Source organism: Platalea leucorodia (genome assembly GCF_965183815.1).
Source record: "Platalea leucorodia genome assembly, chromosome: 1".
Classification (NCBI taxonomy): domain Eukaryota; kingdom Metazoa; phylum Chordata; class Aves; order Pelecaniformes; family Threskiornithidae; genus Platalea; species Platalea leucorodia.
Genome location: NC_138823.1, coordinates 104,592,141 through 104,608,825, shown reverse-complemented (window position 1 = coordinate 104,608,825; position 16,685 = coordinate 104,592,141). Strand labels below are relative to the sequence as shown.

General features: G+C 40.4%; 1 protein-coding gene across 3 annotated transcripts in view; it reads left to right on the top strand.

The window, feature by feature from the left end:
• The window catches only part of COL15A1 (collagen type XV alpha 1 chain), a 161,968-nt gene that overhangs the window by 35,656 nt on the left and 109,627 nt on the right, over positions 1 to 16,685 (top strand). For all 3 annotated transcript variants that reach the window (XM_082328615.1, XM_082328614.1, XM_082328613.1), the window contains exon 3: positions 15,294 to 15,841. In XM_082328615.1, the coding sequence (XP_082184741.1) occupies positions 15,294 to 15,841 (548 nt within the window). The remainder of the gene's footprint in view (positions 1 to 15,293; positions 15,842 to 16,685) is intronic.

Below are 16,685 nucleotides of genomic sequence, written 5' to 3'. Positions count from 1 at the left end.
ATTAGCTACTAAATCCAATAGTGTAGAGAATATGTGAGAATATACTTAGAAGGATGAAAAGAAATAATACATGTCAGGTACATAAACTGAAGAACATTTATGAAAGGGATGCTCCTGGAAGACAACAAAAGTCCTTCTAAGGACTTGAAAGTAAAACTTTAGTAATAAAGTATCAATTTCTGTTGTTTAACATAAAAGAAAGGTGTATTGTGTTTGTGTGGTGAGGTTTTGGTAGTGGGGGGCTACAGGGCTGGCTTCTGTGAGAAGCTGCTAGAAGCTTCCCCTGTGTCCGATAGAGACAGTTCCAGCCGGCTCCAAGACGGACCTGCCACTGGCCAGGGCTGCGCATATCAGCGATGGTGGTAGAGTCTCTGGGATAACATATTTAAGAAGGGGAAAAAAAGAACGGTGGAGTTGCAGCTGGAGAGAGGAGTGAGACTATGTGAGAGGAACTATGCGGACACCAAGGTCAGTGAAGAAGGAGGAGGAGAAGGTGCTCCAGGCACCAGAGCAGAGATTCCCCTGCAGCCTGTGGTTAACGGTGGAGCAGATATCCACCTGCAGCCCATGGAGGACCTCACGCCAGAGCAGGTGAATGCCTGCAGGAGGCTGTGACCCCGTGGGAAGCTCACGCTGGAGCAGACTCCTGGCAGGACCTGTGGACCTGTGGAGAGAGGAGCACACACTGGAGCAGGTTTGCTGGCAGGGCTTGTGACCCCATGGGGGACCCATGCTGGAGCAATCTGTTCCTGAAGACTGCATCCCATGGAAGGGACCCACGCTGGAGCAGTTTGTGAAGAACTGCAGCCCGTGGGAAGGACTCACACTGGAGAAGTTCGTGGAGGACTGTCTCCCATGGGAGGGACCCCACGCTGGAGCAGGGGCAGAGTGTGAGGAGTCCTCCCCTGAGGAGGAAGGAGCAGCAGAAACAACATGTGATGAACTGACTGCAACCCCCATTCCCCACCCCCCTGTGCCACTGGCAGGGAGGAGGTGGAGAACTTGGGAGTAAAGTTAAGCCTGGGAGGAAGGGAGGGGTGGGGGAAAGGTGTTTTAAGATTTAGTTTTTATTTTCTCATTACCTTCCTCTGGTTTGATTGGTAATAAATTAAATTAAATTCCCAAGTTGAGTCTGTTTTGCCCATTACAGTAATTTGTGAATGATCTCTCCCTGTCCTTATCTTGACTCATGAGACTTTCATTATATTTTCTCTCCCCTGTCCAGCTGAAGAGCGGGAGTGATAGAGTGGCTTTGGTGGGCACCCAGCATCCAGCCAGGGTCAACCCACCACAAATGGATAGCTTAGTCACCTGAGGCAGGAATACAGTCCGCCAGGTCTCAAAGTGATGTGTAAGAGTCAAGGATGCATAAAAATATCCTTTAGCTTTCGTTTTCCTAATAGGTCCATAGCCCTTAATTTCAACAACAAAAACACCCCCAAAATCCAAACCCTAGCTATTGCAATATTTTTATTTTTCTGTTCTCATCTATCCTGACCTGGAATTAAGTGATTTTCCACTCTTAGTTTAGAGGAAGGTCTCATAAAACTTTGCCTAAAGCTCTGATGATGTCCTATAGATGTATCAGCCTCCATCACACAGGGACCATGCCAGTTTGTAGAAGCTACGCAAATGCAGCAGCCATTTCTTTCTCTCATGTCCCACTCAAAGACTCCCTGCAGGCAGCCTTTCCAGATATATTTGGGATAATACTTGCCCTTGGGTGTTCTTGGGTAGGCTTGAGGCTCTGCTTGCAAGATCAAACTGCACACAGCATACAAATTTGGCCTGACGGCAAGCCTCACTAGAGGTACAGACTCTGCCTCAGCGATGTGATGGAACAGATGTTGTGAAAGTGGTATAAGCAGAGAGCATGACATCTCTCATTACAGCACCACTGACTGTGGAAGTGATGGTCCAGAGCAGGATTTCTGACGGGAGAGAGAAACCTGGGTCATTTGCAGTGCCAGAGGAAAAGTGGAAAGGTGTGCTAAATTACTCATGGGAAATATAGGGAGTTGGTAGTGTTTCAGATCATTTGGTTGAGCTAAGTGGTATGGTGTGGTAGGTGTGAAGAGGGAAGGAGCACTTCTGGGTGAAGGCTTCTAATTTTCATAGAGTAAATTGTAACCCACAATTCCTACCTGCTCATACCCTTCTTAAGCCCCTGGTCCAAGGACAGAAACTCGTAGTGGAGATGGGGGCTAGCAAAGACAGTAGGAATAACTGCAGGAGTGGCTGATTAAGTGTTCTCTATTCTGGCTTCCCATTAAATCTCTTTATATGGGATGAGAATTTATATCCAGGTCAGTGTGCCAGACTATGTCAGTGTCTTTAAATAAGTGTCTGTTTTTCCACATTTGGGCAGAGACTCTGCTGGCATGTACAACTGTTAAATCTAGGAAAGTGTCAGACATCTCTCCCAGTACTTTAAAACAGAACTGTCTTCATCATCTTAGAAATACATATTTTGGCAATGAGGGTGTTGGTCATGGCCTTGCAAGAACTTTCTCCCTTAAAATTCAAGATAAAAAAAGAGAGGGGGAAAGAGAAAACAAGAACAGCAATGTAATTTTTTTTTTCCCCATGAAAATACACAGCAGACTTAGTTTAATGTATTTTGCCTGATTTCCAAGGTCATTGTGAGAGAAAAAGGGCAGGGTGATAATTCACATCTGTTTTGCTATGAACGTAATGGAAATTAAAACATGTGCTAGCTTAGATGTTGTAAAAGAGTGCACACAGCTGGCACTGACACTGGTGATTCATCAGCAATGTTCGCCTTTCCTAAACCAAAGCTCCAATCTGATTTATGAAGTGCTGTGTTGCTGCCTAGTGGTGAAATGCAAAAGCTCCTGCTCTCCTGCAATCATGAAAGGCTACTTGTCCCTCTAGCTGGCAATGATATTGCCCATATCATAGTTTACATATTTACACCACGCGCAAATTTCATTCCATAAAGCCAGTGTCCAACCTTGCCACAGGTCCATACTATTGGACAGCTGCAATATTCAATACAGACGCTAATTCTTATACAGGTTAACTTTGTCCAGTTATCTTTAGGAGGGTGGATGTCCTAGAAGCCTGCTCTTCCCCTCTTATACACGCACTGCCCTACCTGAACAAGGCTGGGTGCAATAGCAGCTTTGCATCATTCTGAATGCAAGAATTGCACAAAACCCATTTCAGTGCCAACTTCGTCACAGGGAATTAGTTGGGATAGAGTACTGTATTTCTAAAGAAATAGTAAAGTTGCTCAAACTTCTACTTTTCTATAAGGTTTTTTTTCTACCACCTTATGCTGAATCACTTTTCAAATGAGCACTTCAGATGAGCTCCTGCTTATCCCAAGCCCCGTTCTTTCTGAGCCTTCAACCACCCTTCAGCAGTTCAAGTTCTGCTGCACTGGTCTCTCTAATTCCCCCCAGATCTCTGTTCCTTTCCATCGAGCCTATTTCCATATACTTCCTGACACAGATACCAGCATGGCACCCCACACATTTGTGCCTCTCTTCCAGCTAATCCTCCTTCTCCCCTTCCTTCCTGCTGTTGCTGCTGTTTGCCCAGGTACCTTAGCCAGGATCATGGCTGAATGTATGGCTTTGAGAATGTTCTTTAACTCAGTGAAGTCCGGTCATGCAGTCTTTATCTTGAAAATATGCCTGTCACCTTCCAGAGTTGAACCATTCCTTCCACAACTGGGTGTTTCAGAGAAAGAAGGCATTACTCACCTATCTCATGTTCACGGAGAACTTGGTATAATTTTCTACAGATAACCTGATTTAATTTAACATCCAGCAAAGAAGGCTCCTTATTGTGATCTATTGAGTGCCAGCATTGGACACAAAGGAACATGAATTGCATTACACTGCAATGAGAGAGGTTAGTTTTACATCATGCTGCTGTGATTGTAAATGCTGCTTAGTACCAGAGGAACCATGGGTCAGACATTTGGAGTTTTTCAGCATATTCACTTTCAGAAGAAGATCTGGATAGCCCTTTCACAAAGCTGTGCCCCATTTTAGGGTCTGTTTCAATATTCTGCTAGCTCCTGATCCACATATTTTTAAAGAGAATAAATGTTACTAAAATAGTGCAGGACCAAAGCTCACGTCCATTTAAATTGATGAGGACAATGCTGACTTCAGAATCAGTAACAGGTCTCTGAGGAAAATCTGACTTTTTTAAAAGGGCAGTGTTTAAAGAAAGCACTGTAAATTTAAGGTTTGGGCAAACTTATTGATCAGTTCTGATTCCTTCTTGATCATAAAGATCAAAATGTTTTGCTGTGCTGCCAGAACATATTTGAGGTAGTACTCAGGAGATGGATGCAGTAATGTGCTACCCATGTTTTAAGCAGTAACTTCCACTGAGAAACATTTCTTTCCCTGTGATAAATTATATATCTTAGCAGAACAGGATTAAATGCATTTTTTGAAATTTAAGTGCAAAATATTATTTAGCAAATATATTAACAATTAATAACTGTGACAAAATACACAAAACCATATCCTGGAAATATATTTTTGCCACTGAAATCTCAATAAATGTAAATAATGACCTGATACTGTGCCTATATTGTGTACCAGCTGGTGAAAACATTTAAGACTCACTATTAAACTGAGTTGTGCAACAAGATAAAGAAGTTTGTGGAGCAGCCTTCTGCACATTCCTGTGCCTTCATCTGTCACGTAAGGACAGTTGTTTTCATGGATGTAAACAATTAGCTAACAGAAAAATTCTCAGCAGATGGCACACATGAATGCATCTCATGGTTTCTGTTTTGTAAAGGGCTGAGTGAGCTTGCTGTGTACTGCAGATGATGTCTTGTTTGTTGCTGTTTGCCAAGATCAGAACTGTGCGCGCACAAAGGGGCCAAGTAATCTTACTGCATAGTATCTCCCTCAACCATGCATAGGAATGGAAACGTGGTAGGTGATTTTATCATAAACAGGTACTACTATACCATTTTGATAGCCAAGAAGTCTATTCTTCATCAAAGAAAAGTCATTTAGAAGGAACTTCTGGGGATCATCTGATCCAGCCCCCTCTACAAAGCAGGACTATCACCAGCACCAAGACTATGGATTTGCCTAGCCAAGTGCTGAAAGTCTCCAAGGAAAAGATTCCACAGCCTCCTTGAGCAAGCTGTGCCAGCACTGCTCCACCCTCTAACAAAGAAGTTCATCCTGAAGTCCAAACTGAATTTGCCACACTGCAGCTTGTGGCTCTTGACCCTTACTATGTCATCTGGCACTACCGGGAAGAGCTTGCTTCATCAGCTTTGTAATAGGCCTCAGGTAGTTAAAGGCAGCTATCTGATCAGTCGAAGCATGTGTTCAAGATAGAACTGGCCAACTAGAATATATTTTATGTTAACTGGGAATGAAAAGTGCATGGAAGAAGTTTTAGGTGTGGTAGTTTGTATCTGTCTGAGGAACTTGTTAAGTGAGTATAGGTGTCATATGACTACAACTACTGAAAGGAAGCATGGAAGACTCCTGTCCCTCCACTTTCAGAAACATATCTGTATCTCTGTTAAAGCTGATGCTGACAAATAGCAATTCTGGCACATACAAATAGAAAAACCCTACTTTGTATTTAGAGAAATTTTTTGTGCAGTCGGGTATAGATCTGCTACATGCTTGTGACAATGCTAAAGAACTGTCACTTTTTGGTTGCTTCAATACTGGTGCAAATACTATAAAAGCATATTGCTTCAAAATTATCCTTTCAGAAGACAGTGAAACTATTACTATGGCATTATAAATATGCTTAGACTCATAGAATGAAAGAATCATTGAGGTTGAAAGTGACCTCTGGAGATCATCTAGTCAAACCCCCCTGCTCAAAGCAGGGTCAGCTGGAGCCAGCTACTCAGGTCCAGGACTGTAATGTTACTCTTTGCCTTGTTCCATCTTCTCAGGATCCTGAGAAGATCATATTATGAACATCATCTTATGATCACTACAGCAAAGGCTGCCCTCAACTTTCATATCCCCTACTTCTTCCTTGATTGTAAGTATGAGGCCCAGCATCCCTTCATTGGCTCCCTGGTCACCTCTCTTGGGAGGCTATCCTGGACTGCTTGTGCCCTGCTGTGCTGCCCTTGCAGGCTTTTAAATTCATGGTAAACATTTTGCAATGTTTAGAGGGCAAGTTGTCTTTGGGGTGGGGGTGGTATATGTTTGCTTGAAGGTCTTTTTACAGAGAAGTATTTCTGCAAGTCTGGAAATCTTCTTTTTCCATGGGGGCCTTCGTTACTATTTTGCCTTTGCTTTTTGCACTAGTGCACACGGAAATCATGTTCAAATCCAATGTTCTGTTTCTCCTTCTGACCTTGCAACTCCCTGACACTGTACTTGCTATTCTCCTTCCATGCCTGGTTCATACTCTGCTTAGGAAGCCTTTTGAGCCATTTAGTTACCTGTGAAAGGTATCCCTTCAAAGATGATTCCCTTTTCTTGTGTTAATCCTTTGGGGATGTACCAGGTCCATAAGTTCTTTCTTTTTCTTTACAGTCACATATATGCCTACACATATGCCCACACAGTTGTTCATTATTATAAAATGAGATGGGTCACTGTGATTGTTCGACCTTAAATACAGCTTGGGCCATAAGGTTGCCCTAGATCACGCAGCAGACAACGGATTGTTTTCAGTCTATTGACCTTCTGGTTAACAGCTCAGTTAGCTTTGCCACACTGCTCTAGTTGAATTGCTAAATATTTCCCACTTTTGTCTCTCATTTGTTTCTGAGGAAAGGACAGTAACTATTTAACATTTATACTATATTTGATATTCTATATGCTGTGGCTCAAAGGAACGGATGTGTTTTAAACACAGATTTTTGTCATTAAAAGAGAACAGTTCATTGAGTAAAAGTGCACATTAAAAGGCCTTGGTTTTATATACAAAAATGCATATGCACAAAAATGTATATGGAAGATCTTCTAGATAAGCAGCCAACAAAACAATAAGAAAATAGTCCAGTATTAGATCAGAAAAGCTGAAAAAATGAGTTGTATGGAAGACAATTTTTTTTTGTTGATTAGCTTGAAACTATTGTAATGAAATAAAGTTTCTCAAACAAGATGGAAAAAAAGGAAAATTATTTTGTGCAATATAGATGTATATTTAATTAACTGTATTTAGGTATGTGAACTACATACATTTTTATCCAGTAGAGGGCAGAATGATAATGACGTCAAAGCGGGAGCAGGCAGAAAGTGTTGGAAAACGGTTTGCACAAAAGAATGTCGGGCCTGATTTTGCATGTCAGTAAGTACCACAGCTCCTACTGACTGCAGCCTTACTTTTGGGTGTGCAACACCACTAAAAAGAGCTTCTGAGGTTTCCTTAGGCATCTGGAAGAAAATGCTTCAGTCTTTAATACCTTTAATATTCTACCAATGTTTTCCAAAAGTGTATCAATGGCAGCTAGAAATGTTTTCAAGCTGGGTAAGCAGAAAAAATGCTGTTTTTCCTGAGAGCAGCAATGATGCTAGCCTCTTCTATTTCATGTAGCACAGCTGGGACTGTGTTAAAACATTTTTCTTATGTACTCCTTTGCAGTACTTGATTAACTTTTATTTTGTAGATGTGGAAATCCTTCTCTGCTTTATATTATTGCTATAAATATTTCTTATTAACTGCAAAATAAATACACTTTGGTAGCAGGGAAGAAGAAATTTTCTTACTGCACCTCACAACTGCCTCCAGTATAAAATAATGCTCTATTACAGTTACAGCGTTTCTTTGAATGAAGAGTAAAGACAACATAGGCTGTGCACTGTGCCATTGAGACAGAGATGGTTTACTCTGCTGGAAAGGGAGCTTACAACCTAGGTTTATGATTATTTGGACTGGAAGACGACAGAGAAGCAAGATCAGCTTGGCTCAAGTTTACAGACACACAAGTGTCTGATGTTGGCTGCTCTGAGCCTGGTCTGGTTTTGATAGCCTTCGTAGAATATTGCTTTTATCCCATTGCCTTAAAACAACGTGTAAAGGAGCTGCCAGCAAGGCTTGTGCAGCAACAAACAGGAGTGACATGAGGTGCTCTTTCACAGGATGCAAATCCAAGCATCATGGAGCAAATGGGTTTTTACAAGCATGGGACAGGATTATGGACAGCAGCTCTGATAAAAGAGTGTCTGAAGAGGAACAGGTGTCTGAAGAGGAACTAGGTGAACATAAGTTATAAATTAAAAAGAAAGGGAAAGTAATAATTTCATTCAAAAGCCAGCTCCCAGCTCACTCCCATCCCCAGACCTCTGGAGCCATCCAAGCCCTCCCTTGACTGAGTTAAAAACAGCTGCCATGGTTTTAGCTACAGGGTGGTTGGCTTCTTATATTTAGCAAATAGCATGTGTTTGAATATTTTATTCTGACTCTTTTATGTACCTGTTAAGGTACATTAACCTGGAGCAGAATTTGGCTAAATGTGGCAGCTGATGTACCTGAATAATTGTGTTAAAAGGCATTTCTATCTAAAAACATGATAGATGAAATAAATGTGACAATCCTTAAAATATCAGCCGAACAAATATTACTGCTAAAAATTAAGTGCTTGGTGTCAAATATGACAGTCCTTTATGTGCAACTTCAGTCTTGGCATTCATGTAGTTGAGATAGTCCAGCTGAAGGATCTTCTTACAGCATGGAGAACAACAGTGTGTTTATTTTGCAGTAGTGCAACACAGTTTGGTCTCACCATACAGTGCTAATCATTTTCTTTTGCTCAAAGGACCCGATGTCAATATTTCTCTTCTTTTTTTTCGCACTTGGGCCTTTGGAACTGTATGTTTTAAAATCGGGCTAAGATGGGTAATTCTGTCTATGTCAGGGATGACAGCCTTGCCTTTGAACTCTGCTTCTGATATATTTTGTCGTGGTGACACCAAGGATAAAAGTACACTGACAAACAGCACCCTTAACAGTAATCCTGTAGCCTACTCTGTTGTAGCAGGTTTCCTAAAGCCTGTGTGCTAGTTACAAAGTAACTTAGAAGTTAAGTTGTGTGGAAGTGCAGAGCTAGAAACAGGGGCTGTGGGTATTCCATGTTTTATATGAGCTCTGTTAGACAACAGGGAATACAAATACTCTACTCCAGGTGTCAGAAGATCTCAGGTTTATAATTAATATTTGTAAGAAAGGTCCAGATTCTAGTCGTATTTCTAAAAAAGCTTTTAATATAAACCTTTAAGTTCCTGGTGGCATTTTAAAAAAATGGTGGGGAAATTCAGTCTCGGTAATGGAGTTGTGTGCACTTATAACAAGGCTTATGTCATTTCACCTGCACTTGTTAAAAATGGCTAAACAAGTACATAGATCCAGTGACAAAGACACTGTTAGTCTGATGCAAAGCCTGCTATGTTCACAGGGAGTCTTTCCACTAATTTCAGTGGGCTGACATTGGTCTGATGAGGCTTGATCATCCAATGGTTTTGGATCAGGCCCAGTGTTGGGACTACCCTGCTCCACTCGGGAAAGCATGAGGAGAAAGCAGCTGGTATGATGTAATGCGTGTATGCAGTCCAGAGACCAGTCCTCTGGGCTCCAGAAACTATAGATCCAGCCAGACTCTGTGCCCCACCTAAACTGACTGGGCATTTTTTCTGTGTCTGTGTTCTTCCAGTGATTCAGGGATCTGTGCTACTGCTCTCAATTATATAGTACAGATACAGCCTGTCCTTCATCTGCATCCACGTACTTGAACTCAGGTCCATTTCCTTTAAGGGTAAGAGACAAGTCTGTGCGTCTAGATTATGAGAGAGTGACATGTCTCCAGAAGCTGTTAGGTTGGAGCAAATTGCCTTTTGGTGTCACTAGTTACTCTCTGCACTCTTTCTGTAAAGACAACTAATGCATCTGAAAGAAGGCTCCTAACCTAAAAGTTACAGATGGGTATAAAAAGCTAAATGATATCAATCTGGGTCTTTCTCTACCTCCCTTCCCATTTATAAAATATAAATACTGCATTTGTGCTTTAACAATTAAAGCAAATGTAATAGACCTCCAAGCAGGCAGTTTTTTTCTTTCCTCTGTACTTCACCCCTTGTGAGCAGTGGAAGAGTATTTTGGATCCCACAGATTTGCAATTCCACCCTGCCTAGCTCCTGTGGGTTGAAGATGAGGTATGTTTCTCTTGCGCTACACATACCTGACAGTGATCTGGAGAAAAGTAGCACCATTTGGGGTCAGATGAGCACCAAGGCTTAAGACACAATATCTGTTACTTCATAGGTGCAGTTTCAAAATGGCTCCCATGAATGCCATTTCTATACCGGTAACTCCATTATTGGGAACTTCTCCAACTCCTGCCCTTCTACTGTCAACATCATGTTTCTTTCTGGTCTCCTTTTCTGTCTAATGAGTAAACCTTTCTCCTCCTACCTGTTTCTAAAGAGCTTTGCCTTTTTTTTCCAGTCCATTTTGAGCTTCATGATCTTCCACTGTTATTGATTTCTGTGCTAAAACCACAATAGGGAAACCAGGTATCTTCCAATGCCAAAATGGTGGTTTGTTGTTTTTACGGTTACACTAGTTTCAGCAGTGAAGTAGTGAGGTAATTACATGCAAAAAAATATAATTAAAAGAAGAAAAAAACTCTACTATTGTCATCTGCAGTCTTGAAACAATCCATATATTGATTTAATGGATGATTTTTACAACACACTGGTATTTCTCAACTGATCCCTGACACTACTCAGTGGGAATCTCCAGCTATCTCCAAATTCTATAACAATTCCAACTATAACATACAGTAACAAATGGTAACAAACGCAAAGTATAGCACAGCTCATAACTGTAGAATTCTAAAAATACCATCCCAATTTATGGCATTCTACTACTTCTTTTTTTGAGATAAAATATAGCGAATATTAAAGCTGCTTCTGTACCACATCTTCCAGTGCCCCAGGTCTAGGAAACATGGACATAAATGGGATGAATTCTGGATGCTGCCTAATATCCAGTAACGTAGTAGCAATATGTGTTTGAAACAAAATTATACTGGTGCAACATAGTTCTCTGCTGGCTTAAAGGTGCTTAAAACAGCATAGCATTTACCTATTGATTTAAGGGAATAAGAGAGCATTTTTATTCTAACATAACTGCACTAGGGGAACATGAATTTATCAGAGATAATTGAATGGGAACAAAACCTGTGGCTGTAAGTCCGTATTCTGCTCTTAACTCTAACTGTACGTCCTCATAAATCTATTAAGAGTTGAGGATGAGCTGTAAGTACAGAATTTTGCTAGAACCTTCTTGTTTTGCTTTTCTGTAGTGGATAGGTGCAGGCTTCTACCCCAGTCTCACTGATGTTCAGACATTTGCTGAGCCTTCTGACTTGTTTTACTCAAATGAAAATCCTGATTCTTCTTTACTGTCTTTTGCTGCCACCTTTTGCAAATATGTTGCATTTGTCTCAAAGCCTATGCTAAAAGAGCAAGCATTTTGGGCTCTACATGTTACTGTTTGGTATGTGACTAGGAAACTGCAGCTAGCCTGCAGTTCCACATGCTGTGTGGGGAGAATTAACAGGCTTTTTTGCATTTGCCAAATCTTCCTTTGAGAATGGGAAGTGGGAAACTACAGTTCTACTCATTAGGTTCGCTTCTGTGATGCATCCTGCCATCCAAGTCTGATAAGATGTTTGCTGGCCACCTTAAATATTCTCCATCTGCTTTCTTAGTCACTTTTCCCATGGCTCGTTGGAAGTAGGTTTAGTATCTGCATACAGATCCTTTAATCTCCTTCAAGCTTACTATTTTCCTTACCTGTTTACTCTTGAGTAATGGCTTATGCATTTTATTTGCAGTTGAAGTTCCGTTATATGTATGTATGTGTGAGTATAAAATGTGACTCAATATTAGATTCACAATCAAAAAATCATTAGCTTGGCCAGAAAAAAAATGTGTCCACTTTTCAAACTATTAGGAAAGGGCAAAGTCTATCAGGCAAAGCATTTAAAATTCTGTAAGGGAAATAGTTTCTGGATAAGGAGCTAATTTTTCTGTTTCTAAACATAGCTCCTATACTTTCTAAAAATGTGTAAGGGAAATGGTTTCTGTATGGAGCACATCAGACTTTTTCCAGTTAATGCGTTCCCTTATCAAGTAAGTGCTGAAGCTAAAGTACAGAGAAGATGATAGATTAGAATTGCTTTCAACTGTACTACAATATCTTTGGTACAAGGAGAACATTTTACCATTTCTTTGCAAAGCCACTAGAACAATGGAAACCACTTTGCAACACACAGCCCAGGATGGTTCTGCATATGAATAATGAATAACAGAAGTATATTTCACCTGAAGAACCTCTCTCTAGCTCTCCTTCAGAATCAGCTTGCCAGGTTTCAGAGCAAAGTGTAAGATTCATTTATTTTGCCTGATTTTAATCAGGTATTTTAAGCAAAGTTTTCCAGTTCACTTTGTTTGCAGCATTCAGATGGACTGTCATACCTTCTCTATTACTACTCCATTTGGATTTATTCAGCCTATATAGCTATTACGGTTGCAGTAACTGAGTAAGTTTAAAAATTGAAAGATACTTCATCCATCAGTCCACACTACACAAATATATACATTATGAAGGACTTGGGAATGCTTACAAATCATGGAACAAAGATTAAAAGTCATGTTATAATGAATAATTTTGAAATTATTCTCTACAGTAAATTTTAATTTTTTCGTACAGTTTGATTTCAAATCACCAGCCGGAGGGAAGGCCACTGTCCCCCTTGAGGGATTAGACTGTAGACATTGTCAGTACAATTTTGCTCATACTAAGATCATTTACTCCTTTTCTCAGTTTAATTTCAGTCCATTATCTTCCCTGTAACAGAGGACTCTCCATGTAAGAAGGTAATGGGCACCCATCCTGTTATATTCTTGAAACCCCCAACCTCATGATGTGAGTGGCACAAGTAGTATCTTAATGAGAAAAAACTGTGGTGAGAGCCGTGAGGTTAATTATCAAATTTCTCCTTCTTGATGGCCAATTATCATGCCTGAACTGGCCAGCTGATACAAACATATGCAGCTTAGAACCATCCTTTAGCACATACTAGGGCAGGGGAGGGATGTAGGAGTGCTACAGGTATTAGAGGCAGAGGTCCTATGCACATGAGAAAGAACTTGAGGTATTCCAGGTTGGCAGGATGTACTGAGCTGAAATGAAAATAATGATGCAGGGGGGACATCCTAGGAAACCAGGTGTTACAAGTTCTGAAGCAAAAGTTGTTTGTAATTACATGTGTACATCCCGTAGTTTTATATGCAACCAGGAAACTTCAGCTCATCCCATGACAGGAGTGTACGGGCTGCTGGTAAAATGCAAGTCACCTCAGGGTGAAATGCATCAGAATCTGGGGATGACTTGGTCCTTGACAGGTAGGCTGAGCTAGGAGCCAGCTCCATGTGTCTCATCACTGCTTACCTTTAGGCAGACTGGGAGCTTGTTTTCGGCTTCTGTAACTACTTGTTCAAAAAACAGATCTGGGGACTGACTCGTACCTGTTGTCCCTAACGTACTTCTAAGAAGATGGGCTGGTTTTAGCTCCTGTCCCCTGTAAATGTCTGTAGTGTTAGACTGCCATAGGTGGCATCAGTTGTCCCCCATGTTGTGTTGAAATTTAAGTGACCATCGAGCAAGCTAACTTTGCTTAATGCTGTCTTAAGGAACTTTCCTGAGGCAGAGATGTCATAACAAGGAAGGGACTTGGGAATACTAGCAGTGGGAGCCCTAGTGGATGACAGGCTGTGTAGGTACACAGAAGTACCTCACCACCACGTTATTTACACCTGCTGTGGTAGGAGGGGAAAAAGTGAAGTATGAAACACAAATCCAATCTGTTCTTAGTGAGGTTTCAAGACTTTTTGCCACATCTGTGCTTTTCTATCACAAGACCTCTGTTTTCCATGCTGTTTTTTTATTTGATGGAGTTAATCTGAGAACCATGGTAGACTGGTGTAGATAAAGAAAGGAACTGCAAAACAGTGGTTCCAAATACATCCTCTCTTTTTACCCAGCATCTGAAGATTTTCAGCAAAGAAGAATGTAGAGAGAGGTTAGGATGCATTGGATCAAGAAAGTGACTTAAAAATCTGACTTTCTTGGATCATGTAGATCTTTTTTCATGTCTGCTGAGAAAGCCAGCAGTTACTAGTCATGAACTGGAGTTTATGAGTGACTATAATTTTACATGATGTAGCTACATTAAGACATACCCTAACACTTTGTTTGCTTCTGCCTAGAATAAATATCCTCAAAAGGTGGAAAATATATATCAATAAGAAGAACTGAGACTTTTAGATAAAATGAGAAACTTAAAAATGTAAGGTTAGAGGAGATTGCAAAGGGAGGAAAGGCTTTAGATTTGAGTAGACCTCTGTATAGATTCAGATCTGAATCACTCATTGTGATTAAAAATGGTATCTTTTTTTGCTTGTTTTTACATCTTAGAAGGAGAAAATTGGATCTGTTTCTGGTATGCTGGTAGAGTATGCCTTCCCAAGGCTTTAGTTAAAATTGGGTGTAGTTACTTAGCTGTTGTCATTGCTCCTTCATTGCCAGGAAGGAGTTGTCTCTCTGGGCTTGTTTGGCAGAGATACTTAATTCTCTGTGTTTGCCAAAGCAAAAATACTTTCATTTCAAAACTGTATTTTGACTGCTGTATAGTTTTTTTATGTACACAGTGCAACTAAGGAGATAAATCTGAGAATAAGAGCATAAATAAAGTCTAACATCTGTTGTAGAAGCAGGTAACTGAAAGGGCTAAAGCAAATCCACTGTAATTTTAATTCTATATTTGTGAAACTGTGTTATGCTGTTTGTAGAGAACTCTTTGTTTGTAGAGAACTGTTGCTGTCTTCTTAGTTTGTGAGGATAAAGGATCTCAGTTTATTTGAGAAAACAAAAGGTTGCTCAGTCTTCACTGAATCCTCTCCGCAATCACATTCAGCACTTTTCTTTGTAGTTTATCGACAGCTGAAGTAAAATATGTGTTGCAGGAGCTACTTGTTACCACTTGATTTCACCAAATGTTTACATGCGCCTTTCTTTAGTGTATGACTAACCTCAGTTAGTCAAAGGACAAAGAATGATACATGCACTGAGCTAGACGTGTTTAAGCACTAACTGAACTGGGGCCTAAAGTATTAGAAGTATGTTACTGGTATTCTAACACTACATTACAGTTTTTAAGGCCTTTCTTAAATCATTTAAATTAAATGGGCTGTGCACCGCAAGAATAAATAACATGTTTTTTCTCACACACTTTACAGAACGAGGCTCAAAAGGACATCTTGACCTCACGGAGTTAATAGGAGTTCCTCTTCCTCCTTCTGTCTACTTTGTCTCCGGCTATGGAGGGTTTCCAGCTTACAGCTTTGGTCCGGATGCTAACATCGGTCGATTGACAAGTGCTATAATACCGTTGCCTTTCTATAGAGATTTCGCTATCGTAGTTACAGTGAAACCAAACAGTGATCGTGGAGGAATGCTATTTGCAATAACAGATGCCTTCCAGAAAACTATTTACCTGGGAATGAGACTTTCACCAGTTGATGACAGCACCCAGAGAATAATTATGTACTACACAGAGCCTGGTTCCCATATCTCCCGAGAGGCTGCTTCATTTAAAGTGCCGGTGATGACTAACAGGTGGAATAGGTTTACAGTGACTGTTCAGGGAAATGATGTTGCTTTGTTCATGGACTGTGAAGAATATCAGAGAGTTCAGTTTCAAAGGTCTGCTCAAGCCTTGGTATTTGAATCTGGCTCTGGGATATTTGTTGGTAATGCAGGAGCCACAGGACTGGAAAAGTTCACAGTAAGTATGGTCTGATAAATTCACATGCCTCAGTGTTTTATGCATGTACTCTCTACCCAAGAAAGTCTGCTTACAATGGTTATATTTCAAATGAGGTTACAAATTATATAGCTTGTATTTTCCATACCTGGCTAGGGTTCAGGCCGTGCAGGTAGCTAAACTCTGGCTTAAAATGCAAATGTTCCTAGAACCTCAGAATTTATTAATGGTCCAGATATCAAGCTCAATGCTCAGTTTGCATACTAGGAATCTCAAAGTAAATATATCACATAACTTTTCATGATGGACAGATTTCAGAGTATCCATTTGTTTAACTTCTGAGAATAATACCTTAGTAGAAAGTCAGTATTTTAAACTCTTATGAGCTAGGTATGTCTACCTCACATTCAACATCAAGAAGAAAACGATCTCATCAAAGATAAAGATAGTTGGAAGATAAAGCTGCATTCTACAATTTATATATTACCTGAAGCTTACCAGGTGCTTTAGAAAAACAGAATGGACCAAAACCACTACTAGAAGGCTCCCAAGCCTTCTTAAACGTGAAAGCTGTCAATATGCGTGAGATTGATTCGTTGTCAAACTGAAAGGGAAATGTCACACTTTTTTTCTATCATCTTGTTTTTGTATCTCCCTTGTACTTCAAAACTTGAACAGTATTTTGTGAGATTAATATCTCTTCCCCTAAATTAGTAATGCAGCAGCACAAAACTGAACGGATCCTTTGCTTTAGAGAAAGAAGATGTTCTTTCCAAAGTTCAGGTGTACTGGCAGGTTGGGAGCTCCATCTGGTAAGCAACAAGGATAAAGTACTTTTATCTTTTGTCTGACTAGTCTAAGCACC